General features: G+C 37.7%; 1 protein-coding gene across 3 annotated transcripts in view; it reads left to right on the forward strand.

Moving 5' to 3' along the window:
• THUMPD2 (THUMP domain 2 tRNA and snRNA guanosine methyltransferase) overlaps positions 1-11367 on the forward strand; it is a 48635-nt gene extending 37268 nt beyond the window's left edge. For all 3 annotated transcript variants that reach the window (XM_072635802.1, XM_072635800.1, XM_072635801.1), the window contains exons 9-10: positions 8083-8191; positions 9784-11367. In XM_072635802.1, coding sequence (XP_072491903.1) covers positions 8083-8191; positions 9784-10120 — 446 coding nt within the window. In that variant the 3' untranslated portion in view covers positions 10121-11367. The remainder of the gene's footprint in view (positions 1-8082; positions 8192-9783) is intronic.
• The last annotated feature ends 1477 nt before the right edge of the window (positions 11368-12844 follow it).

Here is a 12844-nt window from a genome sequence, read left to right on the forward strand (position 1 = left end):
AACCCCAATAAAGTCAACTAGGACCAGTAAGTAGAAATTACAGGAATGTAGATTTTGATTCAATATAAGGGAAAATGACTTAACAATTAGAGACAACTAGATGGTACAGAAGATAGCATGCTGGACCTTAAATTAGGAGGAACTGATTTCAGATCCTGCTTCAGACATTTGCTAGCTGTATGACTAAGGGCAAATCACTTAAACTCAGCCACTCTCAGCTTCAGTTCCTTCATCTGTAAAATAAGGATAACAGTATCTACTTCCAATGGTTGTTGTGAGGATAAAATGAAATAATATTATTACAATGGTTTGCAAACCTCAGAATGCTATATAAATACTGATTGTCATTACTGTCATTGTTATTATTATTTTAAGAGCTGTCAAAAATGAAATGAGATTCCTCCAGGATTAGTAAATTTTCCAGAGCTGAAAGTCTTCAAGCAAAAAAATCTAAATAACCACTTCTCAGGGATCTTGTAAACAAAATTCATGCTTTGGATAAGGATGAAAGGAAGTGACTTGAGCTTTCACATAGTTCTTTGATCCACAAAACAATCTTTTCCACTTATGAATACCTCAGACTATTGTTTTTTGTTTTGTTTTTTTTAAGAGCTCCCATCCTCCAGATGGAGCTGTCCAGCACATAGTTAGTGACATGGCACCTCTCTGTGATTTCTGTTTATTGACTTCAGTTCTGCTGTCTCTGAATCTACAAAACAAAGAAGTTCCTAATAATAATAATAAGTACAAGAGTGATAATTGCAGTATATTGGCCCAGAAAGACATTCATGATTTATTTAATCACTTCACTACTTGGATGGATTCCTGGTTTCATCAACATGAATAGATCTTCCCTGTCTCCTTGTCCAGATTGCATCCCTACAACTTTCTCACCTGTGCATTTTCTCTGACTGTCTCCATGCCTAGAATGCTGTCCCTCATCTCCAACACCTGACTTCCCTGGCTTCTTTCCAGTCTCAGCTAACATCCCACTTTCTGTAAGAAGCCTTTCTTTTTCCCTCTTAATGCTGGTGCCTTCTCCCTGAGATTGTCCCTAGGCTATCCCGTGTTGGTCTTTTCTGCGCATGGTGGTTTGTATGTTGTCTCCCCATTAGACTGTGAGGTCCTTGAAAGCAGGGACTGTCTTTTGCTTTTCTTTGTATGCCTAGTGCTTAGGAGACAATTGACGCTTGTTGGTTTGACATAACTTTTAGTGATCTTCCATAGAGCTTCTGCCCAGTGCCCTATGAAGGCTGTCTGCTAGTTCTTTTTGATATTTTCTGGATACTTAAACTTTGAAATAATCAGGCTGTTTATCTTTTATCCCCTGTTCTACTTAAATCTATTCTGTGTCTTTCCATTGCTATTTGAGACAGGTGATAACATCTGGTCTTCTCTTTCAAACCCCTGCATTTTTTCCCCAGACTAATCATGCATTTATACATATATTCAGGGTGTCCCAAAAGATTTAGCACAATTTCCTTAAAACTACACTAAGACTTTTGGGACACATGTGCATGTGCATTGTGTACATACATGTTTGTGTGTGTGTGAGCTGAAAATTGCACTAAAACTTTTGACACACCCTGTATATATGAATGTCTTGTTAGCTTGAAGAAAATAACTCAGAAATTTGAAAGAACAAGCCAAATATAATCATCTAACTCAAATAGTATTGGAAAGCCATGACGTAGATCTAATTAGAATAGGGGATAAAACAGTTCAACTGTTTTGAAATAAATGGCCAGAAAATATAAAAAAGAGCCAGCAGACAGCCTTCAGAATTCACTAGGCAGATTCTGTATGGGAAATTATAAAAAGATGGATAAATCAAATTTCAACATGTATTAAGTGCCTACTGTGGGCCAGACGCTATAGCACTCCTACAAATGGAAATATGTGTATATACACACAGAGATATATGTTTACGTATATGTATATATATACACATATAAATATGGTGTGTATATACATATGTATAAGTATATGTTGACATATACACATAAATACATATTTCCATATGTAAGAGGAACCTTATAAGTAGTCTATGATGTCTCTTCTTCTGAAAGCTGAACCAAATTGTACATATCAGAAAACATTACCAGCTAGTGATTCTTTTCAGCAAAATGCCTTTCATTGGCATTATCAGTTTTATCATGCAAAACGGTACATCCCTATCTTTATTATTTTCAAAATATATATTAATTGATCTTTTCCTGTTCTAAACCATAAGCATTGATGCCTGGGATAGAGAGACTTATCAGTATTTGATTATATAAAACTCAGACTTAAAATTCTAGCTAAGTCCATCCTACATCTCTGGGAAGACTATTTAGTTTCTTGGGTAGTACCAAAAAAACAATCATTTTGGCTGCTCTGGGAAGTGACTAAAGATAATCTCATGAGAACTCCTCCCACAACGTAAGAAATATAGCTCATATTAACACTAGTGGGAAACAATGAAAGCTACAAAAACAGTTCTCCAAAAAGTCAACTACAGCAAAAAATGTATGTTTTACCCTTGTTTTGAATTCTTGGTACAGACCAAGTGCATGTCACAGGAATGTCCAGGGTCCTTGCCCACTGCTGCCCAAATAAGTCAGCATAAGCTATAGATAGATGGATAGACTACAGGTTATCCATTCACGTGTGACACCTATAAACCATCGGTAGGTGATAGCTCTGCAGATGACATGTGTGTATGTATTCTCCTGAGCTACACAACCCAGAGAAAGAGTAGCAAAAGAGGCATATTTCTTACAAAGTAATTGGTAGGATCAGGTTGGGCATGTAGGCCTGAGAAGGTACATATGAAAACTTTAAGACGAAGCTTAAATTGTTACTGAGGAAAAGATGTGTCCTTGTTAGCACAGCCATTTACAGTAGACCAAAGAAAACTATTACCTTCTTAGTCAATACACATTTGTTAAGGGCCTACTGCATATAGTAAGGGCCTACTACATAAAGAAAAGGAATGACTTCCTTGAACTATTGAGATTCTCTGAATTATTTTTTTGTTATCTTCTTGGGAGGTGTTGAAGGAGACATTTGTGTCAAAGAGACATCACACAGAAAGAAAAAGAAAAATAACAAATACAGGACAAAATAAGAGTCAGTTATGTTCTCCCAAAAATCCACTTTCAACGTGCTTGATAAAGCCCTAATTGAGTGATTGAAAGAGCTAGATCTGACTTCAAGTTTATGTAGTATCACAGATGATTTGATGAGATGAACTGAAGAAAATTTAAATCTGCATCTAATGTATGTACACAAAATTTGGCATTTGAAATTGACACCTGGATTGTTAATGAATTAATTATTGAAATATTAGATTGGCTTTTTTTCCCCCATGATGCAACAAGTTTTCAAAATTTGCAATATTTTGTGTTACTGAATTATCTTTTCATCATGAAAAGGAGAGGAAGGCTTTTACTGATATATTTCTTGGTGTTTAACAGATTAAATATTTAATTGTTTATAGATTCTAAGCCTCAGTGAAATTAGAGTGATTAGGGCTACCTGTATTTTGAGTTAAATAAGTAAATAGGAAAGACATGGGCTTTCGGTGGCTTGGATTGATTTCAAGTGAAACCACCTTTGTCAAGGGACAGTCTTTTGGGAAGGGATAAAACCCAAACTCCTGAGGCTTACTGCCATGTGGAAGGAGCCCTGGATGGAGGCAGCCATATAAGTGATGTAGTTTTGAGCCCTAGCTCTTCCCTTCAGAAAGTAGAGTAAGACATGTTATACAGGACTTTACTGAGGAATTTGTGTACTCAAGATATTTAGACCTGGAAGGAGTATTAGAGGTAGATTTTACAGATCGAGAGACCGTTGGTCCAGAGACCTGAAATTACTTTTTCAAATTTATCCCTACTGTCCCTCTTCCAGCTCTAAAAATCAAAGATTGCAAATTCCTTAGTAAATCTTTCCATAATGTCACCTTAGGCTGCCTCTCCAGCTTTATCCCACACGTATCCCCTCACATAATCTTTATCGCAACCTACAGTTTACTCATTAACTAGAAATGTAGGTAACACTAATTCTACTGGGGATACCTAAGGTTTAGGATCTATAAACTATCAAATTTAATTTAAAAAGTCAAATGATTCCTCCCCCTTCCACAACTGTAGGATATTTCAATGTCACACAGGAAATTAATTTTGTGAACATTGCATTTTGGGGAAAAAAACAGGTGTCATCTTTTAAAAACTGACTCAGTATTTTGGTCTCAGTTTCAGATATCAAATGGCTGTTATCCCCCAGCCACATCCCAGGAAATCAGCTAGGTGTCATGGTGGATATAGTACTGGACTTGGAACTAGGCGGATCTGAGTTCCAGTCTTGCCTCAAATACTAACTGCATGACCCTGGACAAATCACTTCAACTCCCACAGCCTCAGTTTCCTTATTTCTAAAATAAGTATGATAATAACATCTACCTCATAGGATTGTTGTGAAAATCAGATGAGCTAACCTGTGTAAAGAGATTTGTAAACCCTAAAGTGCTATGTCAATGCTATTATTAATTCCAAATATCAGACCTTCATTTTTTTCTATTCCTTGTATTGCCTTATCCTAGTCTCCCCTTTTTCCCTTCCCCAAAATCCCATCTTTGCCTTTTGAAATGTTACCTGTCGTCCTTTATGGCCCAGCTCAGTTGTTATTGACAACTTCTTTCTCTTTTTTCTTTACCAGCTCATGGAGCTGGGTTTGTTAATGGGTTTGTTCCCCAAGGGTCTGTCCTTGGCTGTCTTATTTCATTATACTCTCTAATTTGCCAGTTTTTTCCCACCATATAAATTACTGCTTCTAGGCAGATGGCTTCCAAAATTCAATCCTTAACCTTGACCTCTTAGATGTTCCAGACCTGCATCCCTGTCAGTTCACTCCACTCACGTGGGCATTCCTCTGGCACATCAAAATTGAGGAATCTCAGATGAAACTCATTATCTTTCCTGCTAAACTCGCTCTCCCTACTGATTTTACCATTTTTGTCTGCTGCACCACCATTCACTTAGTCTCCTATGTTGTAAACCTTAGTTTATCTTCATTCCATTTTTCTTGCCTCTACTTGGCACCAGAAGGCAAACTAGGAATAATCCAGGATTCAGTCAACAAACAAACATCTGCTGAGTGCTTAATACGTGTCTAGCAGTGTGTTAGGTGCTGGTGATATAAGTGTAGCGAATGAAACAGTCATTCCTCTGAAGGAGCTTGCATTCTAATTGGGAAGATAATAAGCATATACATAAATATGTACAATATGTAGTTGTTTGTTTTTTGCTATACTGTTTTTTGGAAACTGAGGGGTACCCATCAAATGGGAAATAGCTAAACAAGTTATGGGATGTGAAATTAATGGCAGTATTATTTGTGCTATAAGAGATGGTGAAGAAACCTTTGAAAAGTTGTGCCTGCTGAGGCAGAGTAAACAGCACCATAACAGTTTATACACTAACAGTAATATTATAAAGACAAACAACTTTGAAAGACTTAAGCGCAGAGACAGAGAAACCAATTAGAAAGCCATTGCCGTGGCAGTGACTAGAAGTTGTAGGAAGGCAAAATTGAAGCTCATTGTAAGGAATAAGAAATTTTCCCAACGCTTAAATCTAAGGAAAAATCTTGGGAGGTAATTGGTGACACCCAGTAGTAGAGGTCTCCAGAGATGAGACATCCCTTCAGTTCTGAGATTTCTGTCATTCTGTCATTGCCATGAAACCTCCCCAGATTTCCCTCCCCTGGCCAGTCCTTTTTTCTTCATCTGAACTCTGGGAGCATGTTCTACCTCTCTTCAGCCCCTAGGTTCTGTTTGTACGTCTTATTTTCCCAATTAGATAGGAGTAAGCTTTTGAAGACTCATAAGCCCTTTTTCTCTGTTTTTATCACATGATACACATGAAGAACATGGTGCTTCACATATGTTTGTTGAATTTTGAATGTTAAATGAATAAAGGTGAGTCTGGACATTCATCAGAAGCCTTAATCTGAAGGTTGCAGAAGTTAGCTAGTCTATTTTTCCTTCAAGAGAGGGAGAAGAATGAAGTCCCTCCCCTCCACACCCCATGTATCATCGTTCTGAAATGTAAATGTTTTTCCTGTCTCTGAATCATCGTGCAGTCATGGAAAAGAGAGGACGTTTTTTACTCGTTTGTTTGACATTTCACAGTTTGTAGATCCTGTTGCGTCCCAGAAATTTAATTCACTCAGCTTATGCTTCCTACTTATCTGCTAGTTTATATATGGGGCTCTGTGTTTCTGTTTCAACTTTGTATCTCCTTAGTTACAAGCAAACTGTGTATCATCCAGCACAGGTGATTTATGACCTCACAGCGAAAGCACTTTTTGTTCTGAGAGATTTCTGTATGCTCTGCACTTTATGGGTTCAGGTGCTCAAAGACTTAAGCAGTTGTTGAATAAAGTAATAACCTTATTCTATTCTACTAGGATAAGCATTGGTGGACTTACCTGAGCAGTCACTAAGCCTGTTATTTTTCCTTTTACTCTGATTTCTGACTTAGTCATCTAGAATTTTAAGTAGGACGTAAAATCGGGTTTAAATGCCTCCTTCTTATTCAGTTTTGTTGAGTTGAATAGAATGAGATCGAAGAGTCACCAAGGTTCTGTTTAGAGACAAGTTACAGTCATCATGGAAGAAGAGCCTAGTAATAGTAATAATAACAGTAGAATCCCAGTGTTCATGCTTTAGCAGCTGATGCAGCATGTCTTAGAATTCTTTTGTGGTGGAACCTTTTACCTTGCTCAAGCAAAATAACAAAATCTGAGTTGGAAAGAGCTTCAGTGGCCATCTAGTCCAACCTGAATTTGACTAAGAATTCCCACTGTAGCACTCGTAAAAGTGACCATCCAGCCTTCCTTTGAAGGGCACTAGTGAGGAGGAACTCAATTATCTCCCAAGACATTTCATTCATTTTAAAATTATTCTAATTGTTAGAAATTTTTTTTCCTATATTTAACTGCAATCTGAAACTTCTGTCCATTGACTCTTAGATCTACCCTCTAGGACCACACAGAACTAATATAATCCCTCCTCCACCTGAAAGCCCTTCAGATATCTTGCTGATCAGTCAATCAGAAAGCAATTATTAAATGCTACCATATGTCAAGTACTGTGCTAGACTTTGGAGGTAAAAAGGCAAACATGCTGCAGAATTTTGCCAGTAATCAAAGTCAGGCTTACTGGTCCATATTTTGAATACATTCTTTCTCAGAAAATTGAAATATATGATTGTTTTTAGTCCTGTGGTGTTTTTGTTTTTTATAGTCTTTCAGAGATCACTGACAACAGGTCAACAATCATAATTTTATATATCACTTCTTTAACTAGACTTGGTCATTGAATTCATCCTATGCAGCAAGGTGGGGGGGGGGGGGTCTCTTACTTATCTCAGATATCACTTTCCCATTAATCATATTTGTTCTGTCCTTTCTAGGCCAATGCGCATTCTCCTTGGCAGCCAAAAGAAAAATTATAATTGAGCAGCATCTTCTTGCTCATTCATCCATTTTCATCATTTTATCTTCCCCAAGCAACAGTCCTATCCTTGCTTTGATTCTCTGTTCTTCCCTAATATACCTTAAAAAACAAAACAAAAAACTTTTTAGTGCTCTCAGCTTTACCTCTAAGTCTTAATTCATTCTAAACATTGGCACTTCTGACATTATATTTTTATATTTTGTTGGTGCCTTTTGTTTTTTATATTATGTTATATTACTGCATCACAGTAAATGCAATATTATAGACCTATGAAAGGAGGGAGATACATGCCAGAGTATGCCTTTCCTCTCCCCTGTCTCATATATACCATCATGACATAGTTACTCTCCCATCTCCTCCCAATATTCATATCATTTCTACCAGAAACTGTACAAGTAGCATATAAAATCATATTCCAAAATCATCTTTTTTTGATGATTCTGGAGTCATTTAAGAATCTTTCCCTTTCACAAAATCATGAACACTGAAAAAAAAGTCTCTTCTTTGAATTTTATTTTTGTTTGGATTCTAAATAAACAGTGATGTCCTGTGAATTAATTATTTTGATTTCTATTTTGCAGAATTGCCATTACTTTCTGAAAGTGTTGATGTTATCGTTTCTGATGTTCCATTTGGAAAAAAATTTAAATTGGGAAAAGACATAAAAAGCATTCTTCATGAAATGGAAAGGCAAGTTTAATATATTTTCACTGTTTGTGTTGTGTTTGGAGACTCTGTTTAGACTTTATGGTCATTTTAATGTGTATCATTTAAAAAGATTTAGCAAAATGATCTCTCATTCTGTAGTCTCCTTATTTGTTCTAGGTTAAGTCTGCCATAGCCATTTTCTAGAATTTTGAAGTTAAATATGACTTAACTAAAGCTCGATGGCTTAATAGATGGAATGCTGAGCCTGGAGTCAGGAAGATCTGAGTTTCACTCCAGCCTCAGGCACTCAGGCTACTAAGCTGTGTGATCCTTTTTGCCTTCATCCGCTGGAGAAGGAAAAGGAACCCTACGGATCGTAATGTCTGTGGGGTTCATATATAGTCAGACATGACTGAACAGCTGACCAACCAATGTGCTGGGCACTGGGCCATGTAAACAGAATGTAAACACGATGAATGAAACAATTCCTGCTGACAAGGAACTTACATTCTAATGAAGAAGAGAACAGGTTAGGTATATACTGAATAGATGTGAAGAAAATAAACATGAAGTAGTTCAATACAGGGCAGACTGGAGGGTATGGTAGTAGCATGGGGGTAGAGAAGACGGAATCAGGAATGGTTTCACATAGAAGATGGTTCTTGAGAGATATCTTTGAAGGGATTCTCCGAAGTGGAGTTGTAGAGGAGCACATTCCAGGCCTGGGGGACTGCCAACACAAAAACCCAGAGGCAGGAGCTGGGAGAATTAGAAAGAAGGCCAGGACCATGTCCAGTGAGGCCAAGGTCTCCAGGACCATGCTGTAAAGGGCTACATGGCAAAAGAACTAAAAGTTAACCTGCACAGTTTATCCTTGATGCTCCAGGGAATGGAGAGCCAGAAATCACTTTGGCCACACTAAGGAGGTTGGACTAGAGTGGTGAGAAAATGAGTCAGGAAAACCAATTAGAAAGCTATTGAAGTCATCTAGGTGAAGTGAAAAGGGCTCAAACTAGCTTTCTCTGTGTGAGCAGAGAAAAGGGCTCAGAAACATATCTGAGGTAGAAACAAAAATGTGCTGACTGATTGGATGTGTAGGATGAGGGAGAGGAGGAAGATATTCCCAGCATGATGGGAGCGCCAGGCAGAGCAGGGCTACAGAAACCTGTAAGGAGAGAGGGTGGGGGTCTGAGGCTGCAGAGAGTTCACTGGTGACTGTGGAGAGAGTGATTACACTTGGGTGATTTGATTGGAAGTCAGACGGAAGAGAGCTAAGTTAATGCTATTATCCTATCATCTTTTCAGTTGTATTCCTGCATAGTATTTTAGCATCATGTGACTTGCCTTGTACTTTGCATGTGCATTTATTGGGATGCAGGTTAATTATTTGACTTGCCTTTTCTGTAGAGTGGAAATAGATAATTAAAGTGGATTTCATGCTGGTGAATTTGGTAACTTTTTTAATGACTCTGCATTACAAAAGATCTTAACTAATTAGCTACATCGTAGGATTCAAGTTGATAAAATTAAATTTTAACTTGAGAGTACATATAATCCTTTAAATATAGTCATCTAGGTTTTATTTATCCAAATAAGAATGAAGTGTTCATACCAATTCTATCTTCTTGTTACAGAGTACTTTGTGTTGGAGGGACTATTGTATTACTGCTTAGTGAAGGCCTCCACAGGTACCTACAAGACTATAAGGAAAGTAACACTATATGGACTTCTAGTAAGGACAACACAAATGAATTCAAAAGTGTAGAGTTTGTGAATGCTGAAGAAAAAAATGGAATTCAAGAGAATGTTTCATCTTCGTTTCAAGAACATAGACATGACTGTTTGAGCAGAAGGCCACTTTTTGGCACCCTGGTACAGATGGAATGCCACAAAGTTAGCCTTGGAAGAACCGGGGCATTCATATCAAAATATAAGAAAATTCATGCTTCTGGACTACAGCAGCCTTCCTAATTTGTTTCAGGTTATAAATTTAGCAGTTTTATTTCAGATGTACATTGATAGAAAGTCAATGATCTTTGTTAACACAGTCCACATGAGTGAATTTCATTAAAATTATTCTATAGACCTGTGCAGTGGAAAGACCTACCACCACTGAAGATAACCTTCTCCTTTTCTCTTCCCTCCTTGCCTCCTCCACTGCTTCCTTGCACTTACCCAAATGGCCAGTCAGCGAGAAAACACAATCACCAGGGCATCTTTACCTTTTGCTTTCCCTGAGCTCCTCCGCCAATTAGTCACCCAGAATCTATAATACTTTAATGCTCCCATGACTTCACTGAGATAGGAATCACAATTCTGTTCTTCCAAATGAATTAGAGGACCACTAACCAGGCTTTACAATCTACCCTACCACTACCTCCTAAGGTTATATTTGTGAAGCACTTACCATGGGTGCCTGGCATATAGTAGGTGCTTAATAATTCTTGTTCTCTCCCCTCGCTTCTCATCTTCCCTCTTCTTTGCATTTACACCTCCTGACACCACCCCTGCTGCATCTGACCTGTTAATGTAACTTAAGGACCTGCTGGGCTTTGCCATCTGCCCTGTTGATGCTCCTCCCCAACAAGAGTGTGAGCTCTTTGAGAGCAGGGACAATCTCACTTTTGTATATGAGTCACCCATGATGAACACACTTGAGTGTCACATAGTAAATGCTTAATAAATGCTTTTTCATTCATTCATAGATCCTCACTTTAAAATGTCTGCTTTCAAACTGCTTTGCTTATTAAAGAGAGTTAGTGTTGTGTATTACTAAAACATCTTAAAATGGCATTATAAATGATAAAATTTAAAGAAATGGCACTGGTGCTCTCTCAAAATAGGAGGCACAGCTACCCTAAGCTGTGTTTATTAGGCAGGCATTTCATCAGAAAAAGAATAAAGATTTTTAGTAGTTCACATTAAGTATATTGCAAGCAAATATGATATAGCACAGTGGATATTTTGTATTATAGCTCATTTTATAAATACAGAAATTATTTTCTCAAATGGAAAAATATTCTGTGAAACTGTTTTGATATGAATCTAGTCTTTTATATACTCTGTACTTTCCTTCTTTGTAAGAATGAGAATTATTTTCATTTTCAGTATATTGTATCACCGATATTAAGGATAATGTCAGTGAATTGATCATGCAAATGTCAGCAGCATCAACATGTTTGTGATAATAAAAAATAAAACTTATTTTTAAAGCATCATGCAATTGTCACCTCTTTTATGTAAAGAACTCCATTTCCTCACTTTCCCATCATTTCAGAGGAGACCTGGAGTTATGAGAAATGAGGAAATTTTGCTTTTAGTGATAATAATTTTCCCTGATTCATGAATATGTTCAGTAGTCTAACTACTGGAACACGTGCAGAATGACGAATTCTTCCTTCCCTGTTGTGGTGCAGGTAACAACAATAGCATTGTAAGGTTTGACACACCTATATATAGCAATTTAAGGTCAAAGAATAGTAATTCATATACATGCGTGTGTAAGTAAATGTTGAGCTGTTTTCAATTGTGTCTAGCTCTGCGACCCTATTTGGGGTTTTCTTGGCAGAGATGATTTGCCATTTCCTTCTTCAACGCATTTTACAGATGAGGAAACTGAAACAAATAGGGTTAAGTGACTTGCCCAGGGTCACAGAGCTAATAAGTATCTGAGGCCAGATTTGAACTCAGGAAGATGAGTGTGCCTGACTCCAGGCCCTGCATTCTACCCACTGTGCCCCCCAGCTGCCAGAAGTAGATACATATATGTATCTATGTGCATAGATACACATATACATACATATAATAAATATACATATGCATATGTACATACTTGTGTGTATATGTGTTATATATATATATATATATATATATATATATATATATATATAATATGTAACATTTTATGTAGCACCTACTATGTCCTAGGTACTATTCTAAGTGCTTTGCAGTTATCTCATTTGATCCTTACAACAACCCTGCAAGGTAGGTGCTATTATCACCATTTTACAGATGAGGAAATAGAGGCAAATATTAATTGACTTGTCCAGGGTCATACAACTAGGTTGGATTTGAACACTGATCTTCCTTACTCCAGACCCAGTGTTCTATGCACCGTACCACCCAGCTGTATGATGTGTTCAGAGAGGACTAACATGAAGACTTGCAGAACACTTTTCAGGGCTACCCATCCACCTTCAGTGTCCACCTTTCACCCAGCTCTTACCAGTGGCTCCAAGAAGCTGCAAGATGCAAAGCAGCCACACTTTGGTAAAAACCAACTTGGCAGGTGGGTTAACCAGGTAACCAACAGGCCTCAAATCCATCAGTGAGTTTGAGGAATGCCTATCCCAAGCATGTGAAGAATTCCCCCAGCAGAATGGGCAGATGAGAACAATTTGTTCCAATGGCCATGAAAGTAGCTGAAGCAGATGTGGTTGAGGGCTTAGAGCTTGGTCAGACGTCAGATGCCAAGGTCATCCGCTGCATCCATCATGGGTCATCCTGACTTTTGTCTTGCCGTAGGGCCTTGATTACTCTGGAAGAGAGGGTGAGGCTGACAACTTTGCACAACTATCTCACTTAAATCTAACTCACACGCAAGTCAAGAAATCACTATAATAATCATTGGTCCTCTTTGAAAACAAAGAATGAACAACAATATATACGTGTACATACATACACATACACACACAT

This window comes from Notamacropus eugenii, chromosome 1 (assembly GCF_028372415.1).
Source record: "Notamacropus eugenii isolate mMacEug1 chromosome 1, mMacEug1.pri_v2, whole genome shotgun sequence".
Taxonomy (NCBI): domain Eukaryota; kingdom Metazoa; phylum Chordata; class Mammalia; order Diprotodontia; family Macropodidae; genus Notamacropus; species Notamacropus eugenii.